Source organism: Garra rufa, chromosome 2, assembly GCF_049309525.1.
Source record: "Garra rufa chromosome 2, GarRuf1.0, whole genome shotgun sequence".
In the NCBI taxonomy this organism is placed as follows: domain Eukaryota; kingdom Metazoa; phylum Chordata; class Actinopteri; order Cypriniformes; family Cyprinidae; genus Garra; species Garra rufa.
Window position 1 is genome coordinate 46,565,526 of NC_133362.1, and position 25,649 is coordinate 46,591,174.

Consider the following 25,649-nt stretch of genomic DNA (forward strand, 5'->3'; position numbering starts at 1 on the left):
AAAGTTTTTGTCTTTTTGTCACTCAGAGTTGTTCTTAGATTGGTCCTGAATCACTCTTAAGCTAAGACTCCTACATAGAAATTTTTAGGTTTAACTAGGAGCTTTCTAAGAAGCTTTAAGATATGGGCCCAGAACTATATGTTTCATAATAGACTCTCATCTAAAGTTGGGAATCCCATCTGCTCACAGAAATAATCACAACATCATCAGCTATCAGTGTTTTGAGCATTAAACAAGATCAAGATCAAAATGTAAATTAACAATCAAAATGGCTGTGAAAATGAAAAGGCTCATTTGACGCCAGTATTTTGGTCATCTGGAGGGCCAGTTTGTGCCGCCATCAAAGCACTCTTTGAATGCGAGTGCAGACTTTGATCTGTTATCTGGAGCGGGCGCACATGCTAATTTGAGAGTGTCATTGGGGTTTTCATTGTCTGTGAGGAATGGCTGACGTCATGTTTTATATTGACAGGCTTCAGGGGCTTTTGCTGCTGCTGAGGTCAAAGGTCATGCTGTGAAGCTTCTTTAAAAGACAGCTGTCCAGCCATGAGTAATCCTGCACTCTGAGCCTCTACAGGCTGTGAATATTGTGCTGTGCTGATGAGACCTCATGGCTGATCACCAGCAGATGTTGTGTTTTGGATGCTGGTGTTCCCAATAGGCTTTTCAACTAGCTTGGGGACTATAGATTCTACTTAATGAATTTGCTCAATAAATTTATGTTTAAAGGCAAGACAATACAGGCAAAGCCATTGTTTCTTCATGCACTGGTCAGTTTTGAGAGTAACCACACACATATGACCAGTGGATGACAAGTCCCGAACCGCAAATTGAAGGGATTTTTGTGATGGTGTTTTTGAAGAGTTTGTTCATATATTGTTCTTATGATTATATATAAAATTGTATTTATTCCTGAAACATGGTAAACTTGTATTTTCTGATTTATGGAGTGAAAAAAAGAAAATCCAAAATCTCCTCTGTAAAAACCTAAAAAATTAAATAAACAGGAGTTTTGCGCCTGGCTTTATTAAATGTTTAGATTTCAGAAATGTATGCAAATTGGTGCATATTTAATTATAAATAATGCCTCATTGTAGTATTTAAACATAATCATAAATCAATATTGCTGCAAGCAGCGATTACCGGGTTTAGGCGCTTAAGGCATTTTCAATTAATAAAATCAATGATCAATGATCAAATCAATGATCAATGATTAGAAAAAGCATTTTTGGCAAATTCAGGTAATTTACTTTTAACATTTATGACTGCCATAGCGCCAGCAGAGATTCGATCTCCCTAAAAACTTTGCATGCTTGTTTAGAATCGTCTGTCGTGGTTTTGTAAAGTTTTTAGTTTTCATTTAGGCTTTATAGACTTTGGGGTATATTTCTAAAGACCATGTTATAGCTTCTCAAAGGATAAATTTGAATATTTTTGATAATTATTGACCTAAAGAGTTTACAGCAGTGGTTCCCAACCACGTTCTTGGAGGCCCCCCAACACTGCACATTTTGCATCTCTCCTTAGTTTGACACACCCATTTAAGGTCTTGGAGTCTTTACTAATGAGCTGATGATCTGAATCAGGTGTGTTTGATTAAGGAGACATGGAAAACATGCAGTGTTGGGGGGCCTCCAGGATTGTAGTTGGGAGCCACTGGTTTGGAGAATTGCACAGTTGCATAGTTATGGGCATTTTTAAGTTTGTTCCCTCTTATAGCACCACCAAGTGGCAAAGCTCCACAACTATTTTTCATGTGATGACAGAACTCAGCTTTTACATGTGATGTGAGTTTGGCGAAGATATCTCATTCCGTTCAAGTAGCCGTTTTAGTAAAGGCAGCAATGCCTCTTTCGAACGTTTTGGTGTCCCTTTGGGATGGAGGTCAGAAAGTTTTTTTTTTGATAATTATTGATATTCACTGTCCAGAGCATCTTCCTGCACTGGTTTGATTCCAATTAGTTGAAAAACCTAGGAATAGTTCGCAAAAGTAGATTTTTAAAAAAATGCTAAATACCTGAAAATTTTGCCCACAATTTCAGGTGACAGACAAATCCAAGTCATGCATTTTGTCTGGCTTGAGCCAAGGATTCCAACAACATAAGACACTTAAGCCTGCACCCAATCTTTTAGGAGTTATGAGCGATTTCATAACTTTGATTGTTGTAGCAGCACCATTAGGCCGATTGTGGCAATTCGGTGATGTTATAGACAGTGTAAGTACTACCATCTCTCCACCAAGTCTCTATGACTGCTTAATCAGTTTTATGTGGAGATTGCTGATCCTCGACCACTTTAACAATTACAATGGGCCTGCACGCTACACGCTTGAAAAAAAAAAAACTTGTAATGCAATATACTTGCAATTAGTAATAAATACAGTCAACTGGAGAATTATGGTTATATCCCTGCCTTAAACAAAATAACTTATCAATGAAAAAAAGCAAAAATGTGCACAGAGACGTATTATCTTACAATTGCAAGTAAAGAAGTATGAGTCTGGAAGACTGAAATCCAATAAATGTTGCCTTTGCTTTGTTTTTCAGGTGAAAAATGTGTTTCCTCAGGAGGGTTTTGGCCGTCAAAAGAGGGGCTACAGAGAAATCAGTAACATTGACGTCAATATGAGTGACCCGCTATTCACCAAGCAGTGGTATCTTGTAAGTAATTACAGTTTGTAATGTCTTCATTTGATTTGACCTTCAGCATTGGAACTGATTGCATTGGATTAGCCGGGATCGCTGATACTCTTCATTTGCACCATTTTCCTCATTAGCCTTCACCGTCAACGCTGGTGCATGAGCTGGCGTCAAAACACGCTGATATCTTCCTTATTTCTCCAGGGCTTATCGTGACAGGCATCCCTGTCTGTTTTGCCAGGGAGAACGGTCTTTAATTTAGTTTGTCAGTTATAAACACTGCACAGCAGGCTTTCAGCGAAGTGTAATATCTTTGTGACATTTATTTTCCCTCCTGCACCACCTCCCTCATAACATCTCATTTTCCACACGCTGGATGCTCAGCCTGTGTGACGATTTGGTTTTGTTTGATTAGATAAATACAGGCCAAGCGGATGGGACTCCAGGGCTGGACCTCAATGTGGCAGAAGCCTGGAGCATGGGCTTCACCGGCAAAGGTGTGACCATCGCCATCATGGACGACGGTGGGTGAAATCTAGCCAACAAGGAGCAGTTATTTAAGACTTAAAGGCTTCATAATGTGCAATAATGTAAACATTAAAAGCCCAGTAATGTTCTATTTTGCCATCACCTTGCAGGTATTGATTACTTACATCCAGATCTCGCCACAAATTACGTAAGTGCTTTTTCCCACCCGATTTGATCCACTTGTGTAATACTTGTGTTGGATGGATGGATGAATGAACAGAAATCCATGCTAGAGCTCAGCGAATCTTAAGAATAAATGAACAGGGGTTGATGGATGGACAGGATGGTCTTAAGTCATTAACGCTTCCTATGGAAAAGATTTAAAGGTTGGGTGTCCATTCAAACACCCACACTTCACCACCACCAACAACAACAACAACAACAAAAATAAAGCAAGGAATTGAGGTCTACGTAAAGAGCTTGACCAGAGGACTGTGGGTAATGTAATGCAGTGCAAGTGTTTGCTTGGCATTGTGGAAGATGCAGTGCAAAATAAAAATAAAAAATTGGAAAAGGATTGGTTTCACAACATGACAGTAAATGACTTATACTGTCCTGTGAAATTTCAGTCACGCCACACTCATGAGTCTTGAGTTGTTCTTTCAGACATCTGGACCTTGGCTAATGGCAGTTTTCCCAACCAGCTGTTTAAGATTAATGTAGAGCGCTAAGCAAGAGCAAAAGAAAGCCTCATTTTGTGATTCTCAACATAATTAATGTTTAATGTTCATGTGGCTTATGAAGCAGTACGGCATGTACACAGTGGACTAAATCCAATGTATGGCAATGATCCCTATTCTAATGGGTTGCAAAGACAGGCTTTCTTTTGCTCAAATAGATGACACATTTGCATCCTGTGTGCAATTAAATACGCAGCTAATGGTGGAGTTATCTTCTCCACTGAGATGGGAGTTTGCTGCACATCGGCAATTATGCTGCCACACATCAAACCATACATAAAGCAGATCTCTTTTTATCTTTACTCCACCCTGTGTCTCTGAAAACATGCTTTTTTAAGTCCGTCATGACTTTTCATTGATGTGGACATGCTAAAATACTCTTACAGTGCTTCCTGCACTTATATTGAGGGCAGTGTCACAGCAAAAGCAGTAATGTTTTAGTTAGGATGTTTTGAGTTGTGAGCTTGTTAGTCTGAATTGAATGAGATGAGAAAGAGTGATTCTGTGCCAAGAAGTCTATGAATAGTTAATGCATGTTTCTTTTGTGTTGTCCTCACTGGATGCACGCAACAACAAACATACAGCACGACTGGTGTAGTCCAGTTCATTAACCAATAACATTATTAAGCTATTTTTAATGAATCTTAAAAATATCATTTCAAGCCAATACAACTTTCATGTTTGAAACACAGAATAAGTCTTTACTATAGCTACAAGTTATATTTATGCTTCATTGGCACATCAATCACTGGAATATACTGTACAACTAAAATTATTGTTCTACAAAATGTCACGTCTGTCTTTTAATGCTTTTGACTGGCTAAAAGTGAGGCTTGTCTGCATCAAAACCAACACCAGCCGACTCTGCATTGTGCATGTGTGTGTTTAGTAACAACATGATGACTGGATAGAGTGCTTGCAACTTCGCCAAACTGCTCCCAAACCAGCCCAAATTTTGTCCACCTGCCCAAACCAATTTTGACTCGCACAAACAAATTCAAAACTGGCAACGCTGGTTACAGCAACAGTATGAGATTGGCTGCCTGATCAGAGAAAGATAGAAAAAGTGTTGTTTTTGTGTTGATTTCTTGTTGATACATATGTATATTTACATATTACGTTCTCCCTCCAAACCTGAAAGAAATCCCAATGGAATCGAAATTAGAGTTGGAAGCGGAATTGCATCCTTGCAGAATATTTCACAAATGAAATGTGCTAGTTATCTGCCAGTGAAATAGAGCCATTATTGTTTTGAGACCCGCTGAGCTCTGTGAGCCGCAGGAGCCGTAAATGTGCACCAAAGATGAGTTTTAACCCAAAAAATAACCTAGCTTCGACTGTGGTGGGGGATGATGCTGACGTCTCCTGCCGGGCCCAGATGAGGCAGTAACTCAGCATGTCCTCCCCTGCTACTGTTTTATTTAGCACCAATTCCTCCCAGACTTCCCTCACCAGAAGCTGTGTTTTTTTAGCAGAGCTTTACTCGCCGAAAGACAGAATGTAAACGTTTGTTTTTTAGTGTGTGCGTGTGCCTGAAGTGTGTGGGGTTAAAAATAGACTCAGGATAATTTGCCTAATAAGGACTAATGCAGGATGAGAAGTGAATTAGCATAATCGTTTGAAGGATTTTTTTGACAGGGGACTGGATTTAATTCATCGCTCACTAACTGCAGTCTCCAGGCGGAAGCGAAATGGAGAGTTGCCAAAGAACAGAGCACATCACGCTCAGCTGCTGTCACTTCACATGTGTCTTGCAACATATGACTGCTTTCCTCAATGCTATTCCGTTTCCATAGCGCTTAAAATGCTGTCATATACATGTAAGGTCCTCAGAGCAATTTAAACTCACTGATATAGCAGAAGCAGAACTATTTAGTGCACGTTAGTCTTGTTGTTTTATAAAAGCAATAAACTTGAGGCTGTTTGTTACAGAGATTTGCCATGGTACTACATTTTTTAGCTTTAATAAACATCTTCAGAGTGATATAAGACTCTATTTATTGGGTATAATTTTGCAGTAATTACTAGCCGAGTGCACATTATGTTTCTCAGCCAAAAAAAGTGAGCAGATTTAGAATATCGGTATCTTTGATGACGTTTGAAAGCGCTGATGTGGTTTAATGTTTTGGTCTTGCTCTCCATTAATGAACTCTCCTGGGCAGCAAAGAGCAGTGGGAGCAGATGAATGGCTGAATGTGAATGTCATGATTGCAATGTGATGGATTATGGAGACGGACGCGCTGCTGTACAGCACAGCAAACTGATGTGTCATTAGTTCCTGTGCTCTCACTGTGTGCAGGGGCTCCGGGGGCCGTTCGCTCAGGGACCGCTGGCCATTATCATGCTCTACTTTCTCTCAGCACAGACTCATAGAAAAGATTGGCTTCTCTTTTTTTGATTCTGTGGCAGTGACATTGCTGGCAGAGTTTTAATGTTCATGTCCGTCTCTCACAAACATGAACATTCACATTTGCCACCACATACAACTGTAACATTTAAACCCATTCAGCATTCTTTTTTTCTATGAAACTGTAACTGAATCAGATACACCAAAAAGAAAATCTTAAAATTAAATAAATAAATAAAAATAGCCATGGACATTGCCATCAGTTTAGAAGTGAGGGTGGCAGAAATATAATATAGGTGTAACAGTCGTTTGTAGAAGGAGGTGCACAAAGACTTTTAATAATATCCACAGTAGGCAAATCCACACATGGAGGGTTGAAAGACACACCAACATAACGTCTCAGGTTACGTATGTAACCCTGGTTCCCCGAGGGAACGAGACGCTGCGTCAAGCGCTTTGGGGAACGCCATTGGCGAACCACGCTCTGAATACGTGTCCAAAAACCAATAGGAAAGTGCGACGTCACGTACGCGATGACGTCACATACCAGGAAGCTATAAAAGCATGTGCGCCGGCAACGGCGTCAGCTTCGAAACATGAAGCAGGCGCTCGCAGGGATGCCGGAAGACTGGCTACGAGACGCAGCGTCTCGTTCCCTCGGGGAACCAGGGTTACATATGTAACCTGAGACGTTCCCCATCCGGGAACTCGAGCTGCGTCAAGCGCTTTGGGGAACGAGATGCCCACGCCTCCAGGATTCCAAGTCCCTGCCAGAGCTAGGGCAGAAGAACCGAAGTGCCCGGGGCAGAACTGAGGTCAAGTTCGTAGAAACGGACAAAGGTGAGAGGCGTGGACCACCCGGCTGCGTTACAGATGTCCTGCAGTGGAACACCGGAGAGAAGAGCTTTGGAGGCAGCCATAGCGTGTGTAGAGTGGGCCTTGGCTCCCAGCGGCACGGGGAGACCAGAGGACTCATAGGCGGAGCAGATGGCATCTACGATCCATCTACTCAAAGTTTGCTTGGAGGCCGGCGAACCCTTCTTGGGTTTGCTGTAACAGACTAGCAACTGGTCTGTCCTACGCCACGGGGCAGCACTGTGGACATAGGCATCCAGTGCACGAACTGGGCACATGCAATTAAGCTTCCTATGTTCTGGTTCCAAGAACGGAGGAGGGTAGAAGGCCTGAAGCACGACCGGCTGAGGGGTAGAGGTTGGGACCTTAGGATCATACCCTGCTCTAGGGTAAAGAAAAGCTTTGGCCATACCAGGCGCAAATTCCAGACATGAAGGGGCCACCGAAAGGGCTTGCAGGTCCCCAACTCTCTTAAGAGAAGACAGAGCTAGCAGCAGAACAGTCTTGATAGAGAGAAAGCGATCTGAGATTTCCTCAATAGGTTCAAAGGGAGGATTACACAGAGCTTCAAGAACCACAGCCAAGTCCCAAGTGGGAACACGAGGTCGTACCGGAGGCCTCAACCTCAGTACACCGCGAAGGAAACGTATGACTAGGGGATTCTTTCCCACTGAAAGGCCACCCAGAGGGGTGTGGTAGGCCGAAATTGCCGCCACTAGCACCTTCAGGGTGGAGTGGGAGATTCCAGTGGAGAAACGGGCCTGTAAGAACTGTACCAATAGGGCAGTTAACAGGGTCTAATTGGCGCTCTCTGCACCAAGATGTGAAGAGTCTCCACCTATAGGCAAACATTCTCCTTGTTGAGGGGGCTCTGGACTGTAGAATGGTCTCAACAACCTCGGTTGAGAGACCGGACGCTATGAGTTGTGCCCCCTCAGGGGTCACACCCATAACTTCCATATCTCTGGGAGGGGGTGAAGGATGGTGCCCCCTGCCTGTGAGAGAAGGTCCCTCCTGAGGGGAATCCTCCATGGAGGGCCGTCCAGAAGGGCGACTAGGTCCGCAAACCACACTCGACCCGGCCAGTACGGGGCTACTAGTAATAAGCTGACCCTGTCCTGGCGAACTCTCTCCAGAACCCCTGGGAGCAGAGCAATCGGGGGAAAGGCGTACAGACGTAGGCTGTGTCCAAATTCAGGGTCTGCATCCTCCTTAGGATCCTTCCTACCAGGTTGAAGGAGGAGGGGTCCTCCGAAGACCGCAAAACCTGGAAGTAGGTGTCAGTGAATTTGGACAGCCTACACTTCTTTCAGTTCCCTCCCTTCCCCGTTGCTCATATCCTGTCGCCTAGCAACTGTGACAGCACTAAGCAATAAGTAAGGTTATCTGTACTGCACAAAACAAAATAACTACTCTTTCAGCCCTAAAAGCGTTAAAAACACCTTCAATCACTAACAAGAAATTAGCTGTGTGTAAGGGGATATTCACACAGGCAGTAAGAAAGAAGCTAGTTTACGAAAGTGCTGTTTTTTATCATATATACATACAAATGTAAAAAAAAAAAAAAGCTTAACGCTAAACCAAAGGCCAAACTAGACAACCGCTGTAAAAAAATATTTTTTGAAACGGCAGTTTTTTTTAAACTTCCATCATTACTACCGCTTGCTTCGTCCGTCATTATATGAAAATACTGGAAGCGCTCTGCCGAAAGGAATTGTGGGATAGGTAGGACGGGAAAGGATCCACCAGACCCATCCTTCAAATTCGGGGAAAAGGAGGACATATTTGTGGGCCGCATTTGAAGGATCCTATGAATTTGGACAGCCTTCGTCGCGGCGCTGTGACGTAACATCCTTCAAATGAGTCCTCCGAAGGATGTAGACCCTGAATTTGGACACAGCCATAGCCTCGGCCACGTCTGCACCATGGCATCCAGCCCCAGCGGAGCTGGATGAGTCAGAGAGAACCAGAGGGGACATTGCGATGTCTCCTGAGTCGCAAACAGGTCCACCTGGGCCTGACCAAAGACTTTCCAGATCTGGCTCACTACTTCTGGGTGAAGTCTCCATTCCCCGGGCCTCAGCCCCTGCCTCGACAGGATGTCTGCTCCCAAATTGAGATGCCCAGGAATATGAACTGCTTTCAACAAAAGGAGCTTGTCCTGGGACCACAGAAGGATCTGGTGTGCCAGCTTGTTCAAAGGGCCGTGTACCCTTTACCCACCAACCCCGAAGTTGTTCGAAGGGCTTGGAGGGTAGCGTAGGAGCCTTTAAAGACGATGCCGCATCGGGGGACAGATAGCTGGCTAGTGTCTGTTCCACCCGAGGCATCGTCTTGTATCCCCTCTCTGACATCCCCGCCACATTTCCATAGTAATCTGAAGCGGGGATGAAGACGCGAGAGGAGAAAGGCCTTTCCCACGACCTCGAGATCTCAGTATGGTCGGGGAAGAAAGGCAGGCTCCTACGTGGAGGTGGCACTCTAGTCCGCAGGAAGCGCTCGTCTAACTTGCTTCACTGCGGCTCATATGACTTCTGGGGCGGCCATTAGCGACCGCCCGAGTTACCACCTCCAAAAGCTCCTCATACTGGGGAGACTGAGGGAGCGGATCCTCAGCGGCGCCCCCCTCATCGACCTCCTCGGAGGAAGACAAGCGGAGCACCGAGTCCGTTTCCCGGGGGGAAGTAACCGCAGTGCGGGCTTCCGAACCCAGAGAACGGGCTTCAGATCTGACAGGTGAGGCTGGAGATAGGGGTTTGCCCGTCTCCATACCCTCCAGCAGATCTAGCTGCGAGCCCCACGAGTGCAGCTGCCGCTCCGCCTCAGCGGATGCGGGGCCACACCCGTGAGGAACGCTGGTGAAGGCTCCCTCCTCAAAGAGAGCCTTCCGGGATCGAAGCACCTGCACCGGCAGACGGTCACAGTGCGGACAGCCAGCCCCCTCAAGAGCTGACTGTGCGTGCTCCGAGCCCAGACAGACCACACAAAGAGTGTGTGTATCCCCGTCGGTAAGATAGCGCCGACAGGGAGGAACACACGCTCTAAAATGTGATCTGCCCTCGCTCTTAGAAACAACTTTCCTAGCAGACATTTTCCACAAAACAAAAGCTGTGCTAACTTGCAAAAAACGGTGTAAAAACAGACGCAATAACACAGAGCGCTTCGCTGAATGACAGAAGCTGACGCCGTTGCCGGCGCACATGCTTTTATAGCTTCCTGGTATGTGACGTCATCTCGTACGTGACGTCATCGCGTACGTGACGTCGCACTTTCCTATTGGTTTTTGGACACGTATTCAGAGCGTGGTTCGCCAATGGTGTTCCCCAAAGCGCTTGACGCAGCTCGTGTTCCCGGATGGGGAACCTTGTGATTGGACCAACTACTCCGAACTAAATAAAATGTATAAAGTATAGATAATGATACACAGACTGGTGATGGTGATTAACTAATAATGACTTGGCGAGGACAGGAACAGGAAAACCATATATGGGCACAAAAGGGAGAAACCAACACAAACAGTCCAATGGGGGTGTGAAGGGAAAGGAAAGGAAAGGAGGTGACGTGAGGCCAAGTATGGTGACCCATACTAGGAATTTGTGCTCTGCATTTAACCCATCCAAGTGCACACACACAGTAGTGAACACATACACCGTGAACACACACCCCGAGCATTGAGAAGCCATTGCTGCGGCGCCCGGGGAAGGCGTGACCTTCGCCGAAGAAGCTAAGGATGTACGTGCTGAGGGACTTAGGATGCAGACAAAAGAGTGGACGTAGGATGGAAACAGAAAGTCTGTACTTGTGGAGGCTTCAGTAGAGGACGGATACCCGGGAGGAGGATGATCAACAGAGTCCAGGGCGGATCAGATGGAGGGATGAGCCAGGGAGGACACAAAATTGACCTGGAGGAGGAGGAGCCAGGCAATACCCAGGCCGCAGCCATGATGATAGCCCACGGTGGAGCCGACAGAGGGAGGAGCCATGGTGGAGGAAGGGCTGCCAGCCAACGGAGGCGGAGCAGGTGGAGGTGGAACCCGAGGCGGAGACGGAGAGCCGATGATCCTGAGTGACACTGAGGATCCGGAGGGCCAAGGCGGAACCCAAGGCTCTGGTGACTGAGTCTTCACAGTCACTGAAGAATTGCAGGACACCAGCAGGACCTTCCCCGGACAGCTGTGCTCATGTGGCGGTGTTGAGGCCAATCCGGAAAATGAGCACAGGCAGCTGTCCGGGTAGCACGTGTAGTTCGACAGAGGCACAAACTCCTGGGTGTGGTCCTCAAAGAGAGCTTTCCCCCTGCTCTGGCATGAGGACAAGGACGGGCCAGTCATTCATAATGAGGGAAAAAAGAAAATAAAACAATGAATGAGACAAAAAAAGAAAACGTGGGGTAAACACCATTATACTGTTTTTATACAAGTGTGGCATTTTCTGGAATGTCAGCACAATTACAAATGTGACTGATTGCATGCAACACATGAATAAACAAGTTAATATTGTAAATTACATTTTAGACACAATATTGTCTGGTCTTGCTCAATTTCGATAATAGTGCCAAACAAAGCCATGGTTTTTGATAGTGAAGGATTACAAATTTTAGAATCATTTCAAATTTATAAAAGATTAAACATAGGTTCCAAAATAACAGCAAGAACTGAAAAGTTAGATATATTGTGATTTCTAAGAGCAGGCAGCCCAGGCCCTGAAACAGAACATCTGGCATGTTTGCTAAGTTAAGTGTGAATTCTAAGCTCAAAGTACAACAGTGCCATTTGTTTAGCACCTTTGCATTTGAATGCTAAATAGATCAAGGCCGGGAAAATCCTACTAGACTGATTATCTATATCACATTTGCATGCTTTGTTTAGATTGCCTCCACCTCTATGTAACCCTCCCCCTGGAAAGGTATATAAATTGTAATGTATATGCCTTAGTGAGACGACTTTTGATGACTGCAGCGACGCACAGCTAGTATCTCCATAAAGAGAAACTTCTGCTTCAAGATATCCAAACGTCTCCTGGTCTCGAAGAAAAAGTTCACAACAATAGTCTGCTTTAGACATTCTACTGACTATAAGTAAATTTGCAACTACATTGCCCTCCACGAATATTGGCAAATATGAGGTTTGGTAAATATGTTTTTTTTTTTTCTAGTTCACATTACAATTATTGGCACCCATTTATTGCAACAATTTTTTCCCAATATAACAGCTCTGAGTTGTTTTGGATCATTGTCCTGATGAAAGATCCAACCACGGCCCACTATAAGATTTCTAACAGAAGTAGTCAGCTTTATATTTTTTATCTGTTGGTATTCGATAGAATCCATGATTCAGTGTATATGAACAAGATATCCAGGACCTATGGCACGAAAATAGGCCCACGATATAAAAAAAAAAGTCCAGCAATATATTTTACAGTGGACATGGGATAATTTTTTATCCCTGTTTGTACCAAACTCATCTGGTGGGTTTGCTGGCTAAAAGCTTTTTTTTTTTTTCATCTGACCATAGAAAGCAGTCCCATTTGAACTTCCAGTCATGTCTGACAGCTAAATATAGTGGAGTTTGTTTTTGGATGAGGATGAGGATGAGGATTTTTCTTGAAATTCTCTTGAACAATATGTGGTGATGTAGGGGCTGTTTAATATTTTGTTTAGGGTTTTTGACCCCACTAATCTCTGCAGTTCTCCAGCTGTGATCCTAAAGAGACTTTAGCCCCTCAAACTCTCCTCCTCCTGTATTAGGATGATATAGACACACATCCTCTTCCAGCAGATTTGTAACATTTTCGGTTGGAACTTCTTAGTTATTGCCCTGATGGTGGGAATGGGGATTTTCAATGCTCTAGCTATTTTCTTACAGCCATCTTCTATTCTGTGAAACCCAGCAATTTTGTTTTGCACAACAGAACTATATTCTTAGTTTTTTTTTTGTGATGGATGATTAGGAGAATTTGGCCTTTGTGTTCTTCATGTTTATAATCCTATGGAACAGGAAGTCATGGCTCATTAGTTTCATGCTCCTAGTCACCCTGGATTGCTAAAAACAAATTAGTAGAAGAAGTTGACATGTAGTTGCAGTTACTTATACTTAGAATATCTAAAGTGAACTAAAATAAAGTGTTACCACAGCCACAGCAGAACCATTATGTGTCTCTGATCAAAACATGAATTTGCTTGTATGAACTTTAGACATTTCTGAGTCAGTGACGTGGACACGTGGACAAATTCTGATGATGCTTCATGTATAGGTCATCACAAACTGGATTGTTCATTGCATGCATTTGGCTTTTCTAAATAGTTAACCAAACAATAACACATTGTAGAAATTCCTGTCACCTTGTCATAAATACATTACGCATGAATGGTTCCACTAGGAGATGGACTGAGTTTGGAGCAGTGCATCTCATTTTTTGAGGGTCCAGCATCATCTCTAGACCAGTGGTATGAAAACCTCCCCTAAGCCATTCTGTCCTCCCAGTTACCTGCTCCAAACATGTCATTAAGTTGGGCCTTGGGAATGAAAGGCCTTCCTTTTGTCTCCTACTGAGTCATTCTGGTAAATGCCAGACTGCATCCTCATCAGCCTGGAGCCACTGACTGCCCGAGTCAACCATCTTTTCAACTCTGGCCTAACGAAGGCTGCACTCGGGGCTCTCCGGGTAATGAATGCTCCAGATAATGAAAGAGCATATGGTGGCCCGGACGCTGCTGAGAAAAGCTGTTAAGACCAGAGCGACAGAGCGAGCAACCACTGATGAGTAAGACCAGGAAAGGTTCTCCAGAGGTTTCTGCCTGCCTCAGCGGGATCCGCTCTGAAGACGAGCTCACTGGAAGAATTTATGAGAGATGTTTACGGCTTCTGCATCTTTCCTTATTTTACAACTGGGTTGTATATTCTGTGTGACAGTAGATAGAGAGATTTCACATCTTTTAGACTGTGGTAGATATATCTGAACAGCCATCAGGACACAAATTTACACCAGAATGTGATGAAGAAACATGGAGTGGTGCAAAGTTTTTTAAAGATATTTAACTAAAACCATTGCAGTCTGTCAGTCATATAATGGCAGTCAATGGTTACCAAATCTTTAAGATTTGATTTGGTAACCATTGACTGCCGTTATATGCCTAAAAGACTGCGACGGTTTGAGTTAAAAATCTTTGTTTGTGTTCTACTGAAGAAACAAAGTCACTACATCTTGGATGCCCTTGGGTTAGACATATAAACATCAAATTTAAATTTTTGGGTGAACTATCCCTTTACTATCCCTTTAACATTTGTTCATTGAATTTTCATGCATATCATTATATACACCATTACTGTGACACAGTGACTCATACCGTGGTATTAGCTTGTGCCATCACCCTTTTTTTTGTACCTCATATCTCTGCCAGACCAGAATAAAGTTCCTCACATAATTTAGGTTTCAGTGTGATGTCTCCCGCCGTGCTGAAATATATTACCTCTGAAAGCGGGTGGATAGTTAATTAACGAATAGCTAGATGAATGCTTAATGAGGGGCAATGGAAACACACAGGGGTGTGAGCACGACGGAAATTCCAGAGTTGGTTTCAAAATAATGAATGACTAATTATTGAAATGAGGCTCCTTGTTTGTTTTGACATAATTGGCACTAATTCGAAAGTCTGTAAAGCTTGATGATGGATACTTTATTTCTTGTTGATGTTTCAGAATGCAGAAGCCAGCTTTGACTTCAGTAGCAACGACCCATACCCGTATCCACGCTACACGGACGACTGGTTTAACAGGTAATGAGCTCAGCGGTGCTGTTTTCTGTGGTGGTAGAGCGGGGCAGTGTGACAGCATGCACTGTGTGATTGTAGTCTTGTGTGCCATGTGTGTTTGAATGGATATCTGAAAAGTGAAAGTAGCAAGAAACATGTAGTTATGTGAAAATATGGAAATATGGAGTGAGCACAATGTAAAGTTTATGTGATGTTGCAGGTATGTATATTTACTATTTTACAGCTGTGAATGTGACTCGTCCAATTGGAATTTGAGTCAAAATTCTCTCTTAGTTTTTAGTCTTTTTTTAATGCTTTTTTAAATTCAACTTTCAAATAAAGAGATTAGCTTTAAGATAAGGCAGCGGCTATTTGCACTAAGTGTAAATAACAATGGGTTCTATTTACACTAAGTGCAAATAGCTATAGATTGTATTTGCACTATGTTGAAATAATTTTCTGATATTTATAATACTTATTGCAAATAGATGCAATTATCTGCACCTCAGTATTGTAGTACATTAAAACAGTATGCAGTTATTATGTACTGAGTGTAAATTATAGTTTTAATTCAGTTTATTAAATAGTACTGCTTTATTGGGACAATAAGCCCTCCCTACACCTACCCTAACCGGTACTTTATTTTCAACTTTTCAGTTATGTCCTTCATTTTTATTGAAAATAAATGCCTTTCCGATATGATATGGAATTTAAATAGGGAGAAAAATAGTTCACCAGAAGGGGGATTCGAGCCCGAATTGGTTGCATCAAAAAGAGTGAAACACAACTTATCCTCTGTACCACTGGAGCTGACAATTAACAGCCATCTTTTGTAGTTTTGACTATCCAAATCACACATTGACGGGGGAGTTAGTCTAAATAGCCTCTGCTAACAAGGTGGGCTATTTGCACTTAGTGTAAATAGACACTCCGTTAAGATAATGCCCCATGTATTTCTATATTCAAGAACAGTTTAATTATTTATTACTTATTTTACAGTAGCATTGAATTTATGGCTAATAAGATTTTTAAATGTTTTTGAAAGATGTCTCTTAGTAGGATTTGCTCAATAAGGCAGATTTTTCCTCATCACAAACACAGTAAAACATTAATATTATGAAACATTAAAATTTAAAACAACTGTTTTCTATGTGAATATATGTTAAAGTGTAATTGATCAGTTTTAACATCATTACTCCAGTCTTCAGTGTCACATGATCCTTCAGAAATCATTTGAATATGCTGATTTGCTCCTCAAGAAACATTTCTAATTAATATCAATGTTAAAGAACAGTTATTCTGCCCAATATTTTTGTGGAAACAGTGATACATTTTATTTTTCAGGATTATTTTATGAACAGCATTCATTCATTTGATGTTTTGTAATATTTGAAATGTTGTTAGCTACTTCTGATCAATTTAATGTGTCTTTGCTAAATAACAGTATTTTTTTTTTTTTTTTTACTTTTAATACTATAAATTCTAAAAAGTGTGAGAGAGATGGACTCTTACTGACCCCAAACTTCTGAACAGTAGTGTACACTACATGCCATACAAAAAATAAGATTACTCATATCATGCTGAAGGATTTCGAGCTGCTTTCACCCCTCATGGGCTGGCAGTGCATTGACCTGCAACTGTGTTTCTCAGTGGTTGGATGAAGGACTCCTTGCCTCTCTGTATTGATTTTCCTTACACGTAGCCCCATTAAGTCATCTCTGACTGGCTCTCAGCCCAGCTGCATTAACACAGCGGTCGTGCCACAGCGCACCGAGCCTTTCCTTCTGCACTCTTATCAGAGCAGCGTAGGCCTGACCAAAAATGCCCAGAGGTGAAGATTAAGAGCAAAAACATGCCATCGTTTTATGTTGTGTTTCAAAACCAGAGCCAGTGCCAACTCTGACGAGGGACTCAGTATTCAGGAGATTTTACTTCACAATAAATGTTAATTGATGCTTTGTTTGATGCAAATAGTTTTAATAGTTAAATCAATGCTTCCCCCCACTCTCTCTGAATAAATCATTTGATCCTCTGTTCTGCTGCGCATGCTGAAACTCAACAAATGAGAGATGTTTATGTGAGTGAGTGTGGACAAGGAAGACACTAAAATCTCACCATAAAATGCAGTCCAGTTGAACACACAGTACACCAAAAAAATTAGCTGAATATGTCTTCAGCCCCAGGCTGTTCAAGATGTAGATAAGTTTGTTTCTTTATGTGAACAAATTTGGAGAAATATGTCATTCCATCACTTGCTCACTACGGATCCTTTGCAGTGAATGGGTGCCGTCAGAATAAGTCCTAAAAGTATGATAAAAACATCACAATAATCCACAAGTTATCCACACTACTCCAGACCATCAATAAACATCTTGCGAAGACAAAAGAAACAAATCCATCATTAAGATGTTTTTAACTTCAAACCATTGACAATCTATAATAAGTGAAAAAGTTGTCTCCTATGAATTAGGAGAGACATCTGCACAGATCAAGCACCATTTACAAGCCAAAATGATCCAAAGCAGCTCTAAACAAACATGAAGGTGGATTTTGATGTGAAAGACAACAGAAGATGGACTTTTTCACTGTGGGAAGTATTATTATGGAATTTAGACCCAGATTTTAGCCGTAAGCAATAGTTTGAGGTTAAAAACATCTTATTGGATGGATTTGTTTCTTACAAACATGCAGCTTTTGGCGTTTCAAGATATTAATTGATGGACTGGAGTGGTGTGGATTACTTGTGTATTATTGTGATGTTTTTATCAGCTGTTTTGACTCTCATTCTGATGGCACCCATTCACTGAAGAGGATCCATTGGTGAGCAAGAGATGGAATAACACATTTCTCCAAATCTGATAAAGAAGCAAACTCATCTAAATCTCAGGTGGCCTAAGGGGGAGCACATTTTTAGCAAATTTTATTGGTGAACTATTGCCTTAACTATTATCTTTAAACTGCAAGTAGGTCTATAAGAGAACTAGCGGTACATAGAGAGGGGTTTACATTAGCAGTAAAAAGCCATCAGCTAAGAATCAAACAAACAAAAAAATCAGCAGATACATGCATGCATTTAATAGTGATGCAGAGCCAAAACAGTTATACTTTTTACAGAAATCAACCTAATAAGGATGGTTTTTAGTTATCTCTTCCACTGTTAGTAGTGCATGGTACGGCAAAGAATTCAACATGGTTGGGAAAATGCTTTCAAAAGACCTCTGGGATAAAGTTGTAGAAAGTTAGGAGAAGGCTACAAAAAGTTCAAAGGCTCTAAGCCCTGAGTACTGTTCAGAGCATTAAGAAGTGGAAAGTGTATGGCAGCACCAGCAGGTTGCCTAGATCAGGCCGTCCATCCAAAGTGGATGACAGAGCCAGGAGGGTATTGATAAGTGAAGCTACCAGGAGGCCAAAGGCAACTTTGAAGTACCTACAAGGCTTTATGGTTAGGTCTGGTCTGTCTGTGCATGTGACAACTATCTCTCAAGCAACACAAAGCTGGCCTGTATGGCAGGGTGGTACGAAAGAAGCCTTTCTTGTTTGCACTGTACAAAAGGTGGCAAAAGGTGCTATGGTCTGATGAGACCTTTGAGACCTTTTTGGACTGAACTCCAAGCGCTATGTTTGTCGAAAAGCAAACACAGCACACCACCCAAAACACACCATACCTACTGTGAAGATGGTGGTGGCAGCATTATGTTGTGGGGTGTTTCTCTTCAGCTGGGACTGGGCGATTGGTCAGGACTGAAGGGAAAATGGATGCTGCCAAGTACATCCAAATTTTTGAGGAAAACCTGCGTCCCTAGACAGCTGGAAATGGGCAGGTCATTCACCTTCTAACACGACAATGACCCTGAACATACTGCCAAAACAACAATGAAATGGCTTAAGGATAAGAAGGTGAATGTCCTTGAGTAGCCAAGTCAGAGCCCTGACTTAAATCTAATTTGAAGAGAGCATTGCCGCAAACCACAGAATTTGACTGAATTTAAGCAATTCTGTATAGAAGAATGGGCAAATATTCCCCAATCAAGGTGTGCAAAGCTAGTACAGACATATCTAAAAAGACTGATGGCTGTATTTAAAACAAAAAGTGGCTCTTTGAAGTATTAAATCAAGGAGCTGATGACTTTTCTAACCCTGTTATTTTAGTGTTTTGTTTGTGTGTTTTTTATTAATTTGCAGAACTTTTGTGTTTTTTCTTTCATTTGGTTTGTAAATAAAGCTGGAAAAGTTATTTGGAATGGGGTTTGATTTCAGGCTGTATAACAAATAAAGTAACTATTTCAAAAGAGTATGATGATTTTCTATAGGCACAGTATAATGTTGCATTACTAGCCTGATTAAACCTAGTTAAAAAGCAATATATGCTCAAGAGAGCCAGAATTCCCATCTTTGAGCCTGTTCAAAACTGAAATGTATCCAAAACCACAGGGTAGATGTTTTCTTGGCTTGGTTGCAGAGCTGTGTATTGTGGAGGCTTGTGCAGCAGGCAGCCTACGCTTTGTGAGATATTTCTCCTGCGTACAGTATGTATGGTGGACAGAAGGTGCCCTACGGGAGGAAGGTCAGTGAAGATTGGCAAGCCTTCTGTCAGCGTGCCGCACTGCTCAAACAGCACACTATCACACCTTCAGAGACGTGCCAAAGACACATGGGAATAAATGCTAATAGCTGCTGTGCTTTTATGGGAGATGCTTTGTTTTGCGCTGATATCTGTGCCTTTCTGGTTGAAAAAACTGTATTTATGAGCACACTTCAGATACAAGATGATAAAAAACAGATCGAGGTCAGGCTGGTGCCTTATTATACAAGGCTTTCTTAGTACTGGTTAGTCTTTCTCAGAATGGATAATTCTGAAAATAAGTGCACACAAAAATTACATAACCTGCATTGATTTCCGATTACAAATCTGAATACAGTAATTTGTAGGAAGATACTACAGATAAACCTTGGCATGATTGATGTTTTGTACAGTGAACATCAAGAACAGACACAATCTAATAGACGGAAGACAAGTGGCTCTTGTGTTTTTTCCAGTGCTGGTTGCGGGTGTGAAGCATGCTGGGGCGTGTGCTGAGAGCAGCAGTAATATCATCTGAGCTGCAGACTTGCAGCATAATCAGACGCTTATATATAAATAGAAACGCTGTCTGTCTGAGTGCAGGGGAGGAGGACGCATTGCTGTGGCTCTTCCGGAGGAGTCTCTGTTCTTCAGACCATTTTAGAAGCTTGTCTTGAGCGTTTACTGGCTGTTTTTTAAGCAGTGCCAGGGTCAAAATCAATGACTTAATTTACATGCACATTAATTCAGATATTGGAATATAGTAATATTCTGATCATAGAAGTGTCATAAACATATTGACCCTATTACCATTCCTCAGTTGAGCCAATCAGTTTCATTTAAAAATCTGGTAGCAAAAAGGTAAACATCTTATTGCCATTGTAATGGAGTATTAAATTATATGCCTATTATAATATATATTATAATATATATATATTAAATCTCTTTGTGGATGCTACATGTTACAGGCAATTAATGACAGATTCTGAATTTGCACATGTAGAGAAATGTGCATATTTATCCGTATAATGGCCTCAATTAATCTTAATATGCACTTTGTTTTAGTGAAGAAGAAAAAAACTAAATTGTGGTTATTTGATGAAAGTCTTGCCCTCCATTCTCATTCTGTGATTATATTTATGCATTAGGAATATGAGCTTATCCAAAGCAGCTTGCATTACATTCATGATGCACATTTGAAACTGTGATCTTATGATTGCTAGTAGACATTTATTTTTTTTACATTATTATTTTCGTCCAATGGGAGTCTATGACAGCCCTATGAACGGAACATAGGAAAATGATTAAATTTGGCACACTTGTAGTGATGGCAATGAATAGTGATCTGACCAAATTTGAGATCTCTAGAACCAACTCTATAGTGCCACCACTAGTTCAAAATTCAAAATTTAAATGATAATAACTCTTGAACCCATAATTCTAGAAAAAATAAACTTAGTACATCTGATTCCTCTCCTCATGCTCATCACATTTAGTAGCTTACATTAAGACTCCACCCATTACAGTTGCGGCCATTTTGAAAAGTACAGTATTTAGTTTTTTTCTTACTCCTCCTTGAAAATTGATCCAATTCTTTCCAAAATTGGCTCAAAATTCCCCAAATTTTGATATTCACTACCATTCCCAGAGAAATATCTCTCCAAAGTTGACCATGCCTCTGCTTGTTGATTTATGCTAGTTAGCTTAGCTCATTAGCTTATTGGTTAGCATGCTAAATAGTTTCCATTTGTTCTAATGTGGCTCTTTAGCTATCAGGTTAACCATAAGCTACTTTATCATTAAGTTAGCTTAGCATGCTAATCTGTCTACAATGCTAAGTCGTGCTTTTGTGAGCTCATTCTCACTCCTAAACTTCTCTTCTGGAGACTGATGAACGTGTGTCAACTGAGTGGCACACCCTGCGTTATGAAGCTTTATAAAATTTATGGATAAATGTTTTTATCCATGCTGTTCATTTTCATTCAAACTGGCTGTTTTTCATGTTCATTGAAGTTCTTCTGTTTTTGTTCTTCCTGCTTTGTGCTGCACTACAGCCCTTTCAGTGGCTTGGCCCCGTAATCGCTGCTTGCAGCTATATTTAATAATGTATTTGTAGTTATTAGTCTCTTACTAACCTGTTTAGCCAAGCCCTCCATAAAGCAAAGAAAAACAACCACAGGGAGTTAATAAAAAAAGGGGGAAAAAACATATATAGACAATTCATATTTACTGATATTTTAATATTTGTTGATTACATTTAATAGATTACCCATTTAATAAAATATTTGCAATTGTCTGTAAATGCTGTTTTTATGCGTGTTTGGCCTGAAATAATTTGCACAGCAATTGGTTCAATGAACTCAAGGGTTAGAATAGGTTTGTTTCTCTCATCACGAGCTTAAACTACAGAAAGATTAATACCACATTTTACCACATGCATGATTATTTCACAGATTATTTTGATTTATCATATGAAACCATTGTGAAATATGTGATCTCCAACTGGTGTTTTTCAGTCATGGAACCAGGTGTGCTGGAGAGGTGTCTGCGGTTTCAAACAACAACATCTGTGGGGTGGGCGTGGCCTACAGCTCCAAGGTAGCAGGTAAGGTTTCTGATAGGTTCTGACAGCGATGACCTCATAATAACATTAACATACCTAACAATATATGAGATGTCAAGCAAATTGTCTTGAAAGTAGATGAGAGTAGGCGTTGCAAGGAAGAAAATAGAAAAGAACTGTCAAATCAGACAATAGGCACTTGTCATAGCACATCAGCAATGGCAAAGATTGCATTTGGTTCTTGCTGATAAATTTTCAGAGGATGCAGTTGAAACTTCTGCTTTTATTTGAAGATGAATTCAGAAGTCCAAGTCTTTCTGATAGTTTCCTGTCAAGTTGATACATTTTCAGACTACTTTAGTGATTTTATTCAAACAAATGACTTCTTGGACAAACCTTTTCTAGTTTCCACCAGTACAACGTCATCTAGCGACATTTAGCAGGCAGCCTTTATCTTTTTTTCTATTGAAAGTTGTTGGTAATAGTGTTTCCTGTCTCCTGCTTTTTCGAGATTGTGCTGTTTGTACTGACTATTGGATTAATAGGCTTGCTTGCGTCAACATGACATCACAACAACTGCTTCTGTGCAGAAGCTGCTTCTAAAATGAACTTAATCATATCAAAAACATATATTTCATTACACATGCAGACAAATCCAGCATGCAATTCAATTCGATGTTTATTTGTATAGCACTTTTTTAAATGCATAATGTTTAAAAGCAGCTTTACAGAAAATGTATGTTTCAAATGTTACAATCAAGAAGCAGATTCAATTCGGAAACAATATTTACATTAATGTGTTTGGATGCTATCAAGAAAGTGCCTTATTTAAAATGCTTGCATGCTTTATCGGGTTTGTTCTGTGCAGTCAGTAAATATGATGAATGACTTGTCTCCCTTTGAGACATCGTTTTGTTTCTTAGCCTAATGGAATATCAGCTCAATTGATAATTTCTACCCTTCCCCTCTTCCACAACATCCAGCAGCAACGGCAGCATCAATAAAAACATCATTTACGCTCTGCAGCACATTGATTTTTTTTTCTTTTCAAAAGGCCACAAAAGAAAGGGAGAGTAACTAATAGCCAGTGAAAGTCTTTTGTCCCTCACAAAGGGACACACACATGGCTCTAGCTTTACCTCTTCAGCTCACAGAAGGTTTTCTTCCAAGGTCAGTATAACGAGTCTCAATCAAACAGCCGCTGATGTCTCATGGCACACAGTAGTGATATTCCTGGAGTGCCTTCATACGTGGATTTAAGCTTAAACATGCAGTATCTACCTTATTTTTCAGTGCAGAAGTAAGCTGTTTACTGTGAATGTGCGAGACTTCCGCTTTATTTGCTCTGGGGGGTTTATGGCAGCCCAATGAACGGAACATAGGAAAATGATGAAAACTTGCACACTTGTAGTGATGGCCATGGATAGTGATCTGACCAACTTTGAGGTCCCTAGGACCAACTCTATAGCACCACCAGCAGTTCAAATATTCACTATTCAAATGGTTATAACTCTTTTCTGTAGAAACTTAATACACCTGATTCCTCTCTTCATGCTGATGGCCATTTTGAAAAGTACAATATTCAGTTTTTTTGCTACTTTTTGCTAAAATTTGTCAAATTATTCTGAGAATTGGCTCAGATGATCTTTGGACCGATATGCACAAAAACGACTGGACAAAATTTTTTGACCTACTGGTGAAAAAAAAAGTTATGATGAAGTGAAGTTAACAAGGTCGACCCGAAATGGTTTCAGAGGCTCAATTGACATATTTCCATTTTCAGTTTAAAGGGTAATGTAAACGCAGCTATAGACACATACTACTAGTGAACTGATCTTAGTATACTTACTACTATTATACTATGCTTAATATATTTACTATTATTATAGTTAATACTTTACATAAAGCATACTTGTAAATACTTGTGAATAGTATGAAAAAAGTGCACTTTTGATGATGCACCTAACTAACTGAAACTATGAAGTGAGGAATGTAGGACACTTCATGCACTTAGATATCACTGCTTTAATTACAAAGCGGAAGGGGGGCTATCAAACTCTCATTTTACTTAAGCATAGGTACATAGTGTATAAATGTGTCATTTGGGATGCAGCTTTGAACTTTACTTAAGTTTTCTCAATAAAATGAACTTAAAGTTGACTTCTTTTTTAAACTATTCCACGTCAAAACTTTATTAAAATATTAAACACAGCTACAAGCCAAGTAAACTTAGAATACTAATTGATCTTGATCAAAATTAAGGTTAAATCTCGTTTGTGCTTGATGAAGCACCAAAGCAGTCACCTTTAGTTGTCGCCAGTGAATTTCAACCGCTTTCACCCCTCCACTCATCACTGCACAGCATGAATAGAGTAACATCAAGGGTTTTCCTGCTGTTCCCATCTTCACAATCTTGCCATTTCACAGGCATTCGTATGCTGGACCAGCCCTTCATGACGGACATCATCGAGGCCTCATCCATCAGCCACATGCCACAGGTTATTGACATCTACAGCGCTAGCTGGGGTCCCACCGATGACGGCAAAACGGTGGACGGCCCACGTGAGCTCACCCTGCAGGCCATGGCGGACGGAGTCAATAAGGTACCTCAGATGAAGCAGTCCTGTTTAAAAGCCACAGGGGTTTCTCACAGGATAAGCGTAGCTAAATTGATTCCCTTGTGTATCACCTGAGAAAATTGTAACATCTGGTTCAATCACATAAAAACCTGAAGTTCAGAGTCCTCCTGGTCTCTCTGCCACTTTAGATCAACTTTAACAACAGACTGGACAAATAATGCTGCATTTTGGAAAATATGAGTGCATTTAGAGATTTAAAATCCAAATAAATCCAGTTTCACTAGTAGAACTAGAATATTCTTTTCTAGAATAAAATGTTTCTGTCTATATAATATCCCACAGACAAATCACAGTTCAGTATGCAGATATTACAACGACGTTGTCAGTGTTGGCTATGCTTTGAATGGCAAATATCAGTGTAATCAGTAGCTGCTTTTCCATTACAGATTTGAGCAAGATGTTGGTGCTATTTTATAAATGTCAATTAAAAAGTATTGCGAAATGACGGCGTTTCCATTAGCCATTGTTATGTGATTGAAACATAATTTTTTCCTCTCGCGATAAGTCATGCCAACGGATTTTTGTAGGATTTTGGCTATATAGTTTCATGGCTACATAAAAAAAGTTTGTAGACTTTGTTTCTTTAGTAGAACACAAATGAAGATTTTTAACTCAAACCGTTGCAGTCTGGCAGTCATATAATGGCAGTCAATGACACACACAGACAAAACCAAATTAAACCCTGCGGCTTGTGATGATACATTAAGGTCTTAACACACTAAACAATCATTCTGTGCAAGAAACTGAACAGTATTTATATCATTTTTACCTCTGATCCACCGCAATGTCCAACTGTCCTGAGCTCGTTCACAACAGCCGGTGCGTGACTAAGAGCAAGCAACCACAACTTCAATCGATCAGGCTCAAAAGTTGGGAGTCTGTGAAAAATCAACAAGCAAGCAAACGTAATATTTTAGTTTTGTCTGTGTATGTTTTTTTGACTCTCAAAGCCATGGATCCCATTGACTGCCATTATATGACTGACAGACTGCAACGGTTTGAGTTAAAAATCTTTGTGTTCTGCTGAAGAAACAAAGTCACCTACATATTGGATGCCCTGGGGGTAAGCAGATAAACATCAAATTTT

The 25,649-nt window shown here is 41.0% G+C and overlaps 1 protein-coding gene across 1 annotated transcript in view; it reads left to right on the forward strand.

The window, feature by feature from the left end:
- The first annotated feature begins 2,551 nt into the window (after window positions 1-2,551).
- pcsk2 (proprotein convertase subtilisin/kexin type 2) overlaps window positions 2,552-25,649 on the forward strand; it is a 49,879-nt gene continuing 26,781 nt past the window's right edge. Inside the window, exons 1-6 of the mRNA XM_073835243.1 lie at window positions 2,552-2,660; window positions 3,055-3,163; window positions 3,278-3,315; window positions 14,747-14,823; window positions 21,877-21,965; window positions 24,351-24,526. Of these exons, the coding sequence (XP_073691344.1) occupies window positions 2,625-2,660; window positions 3,055-3,163; window positions 3,278-3,315; window positions 14,747-14,823; window positions 21,877-21,965; window positions 24,351-24,526 (525 nt within the window). The 5' untranslated portion in view covers window positions 2,552-2,624. The remainder of the gene's footprint in view (window positions 2,661-3,054; window positions 3,164-3,277; window positions 3,316-14,746; window positions 14,824-21,876; window positions 21,966-24,350; window positions 24,527-25,649) is intronic.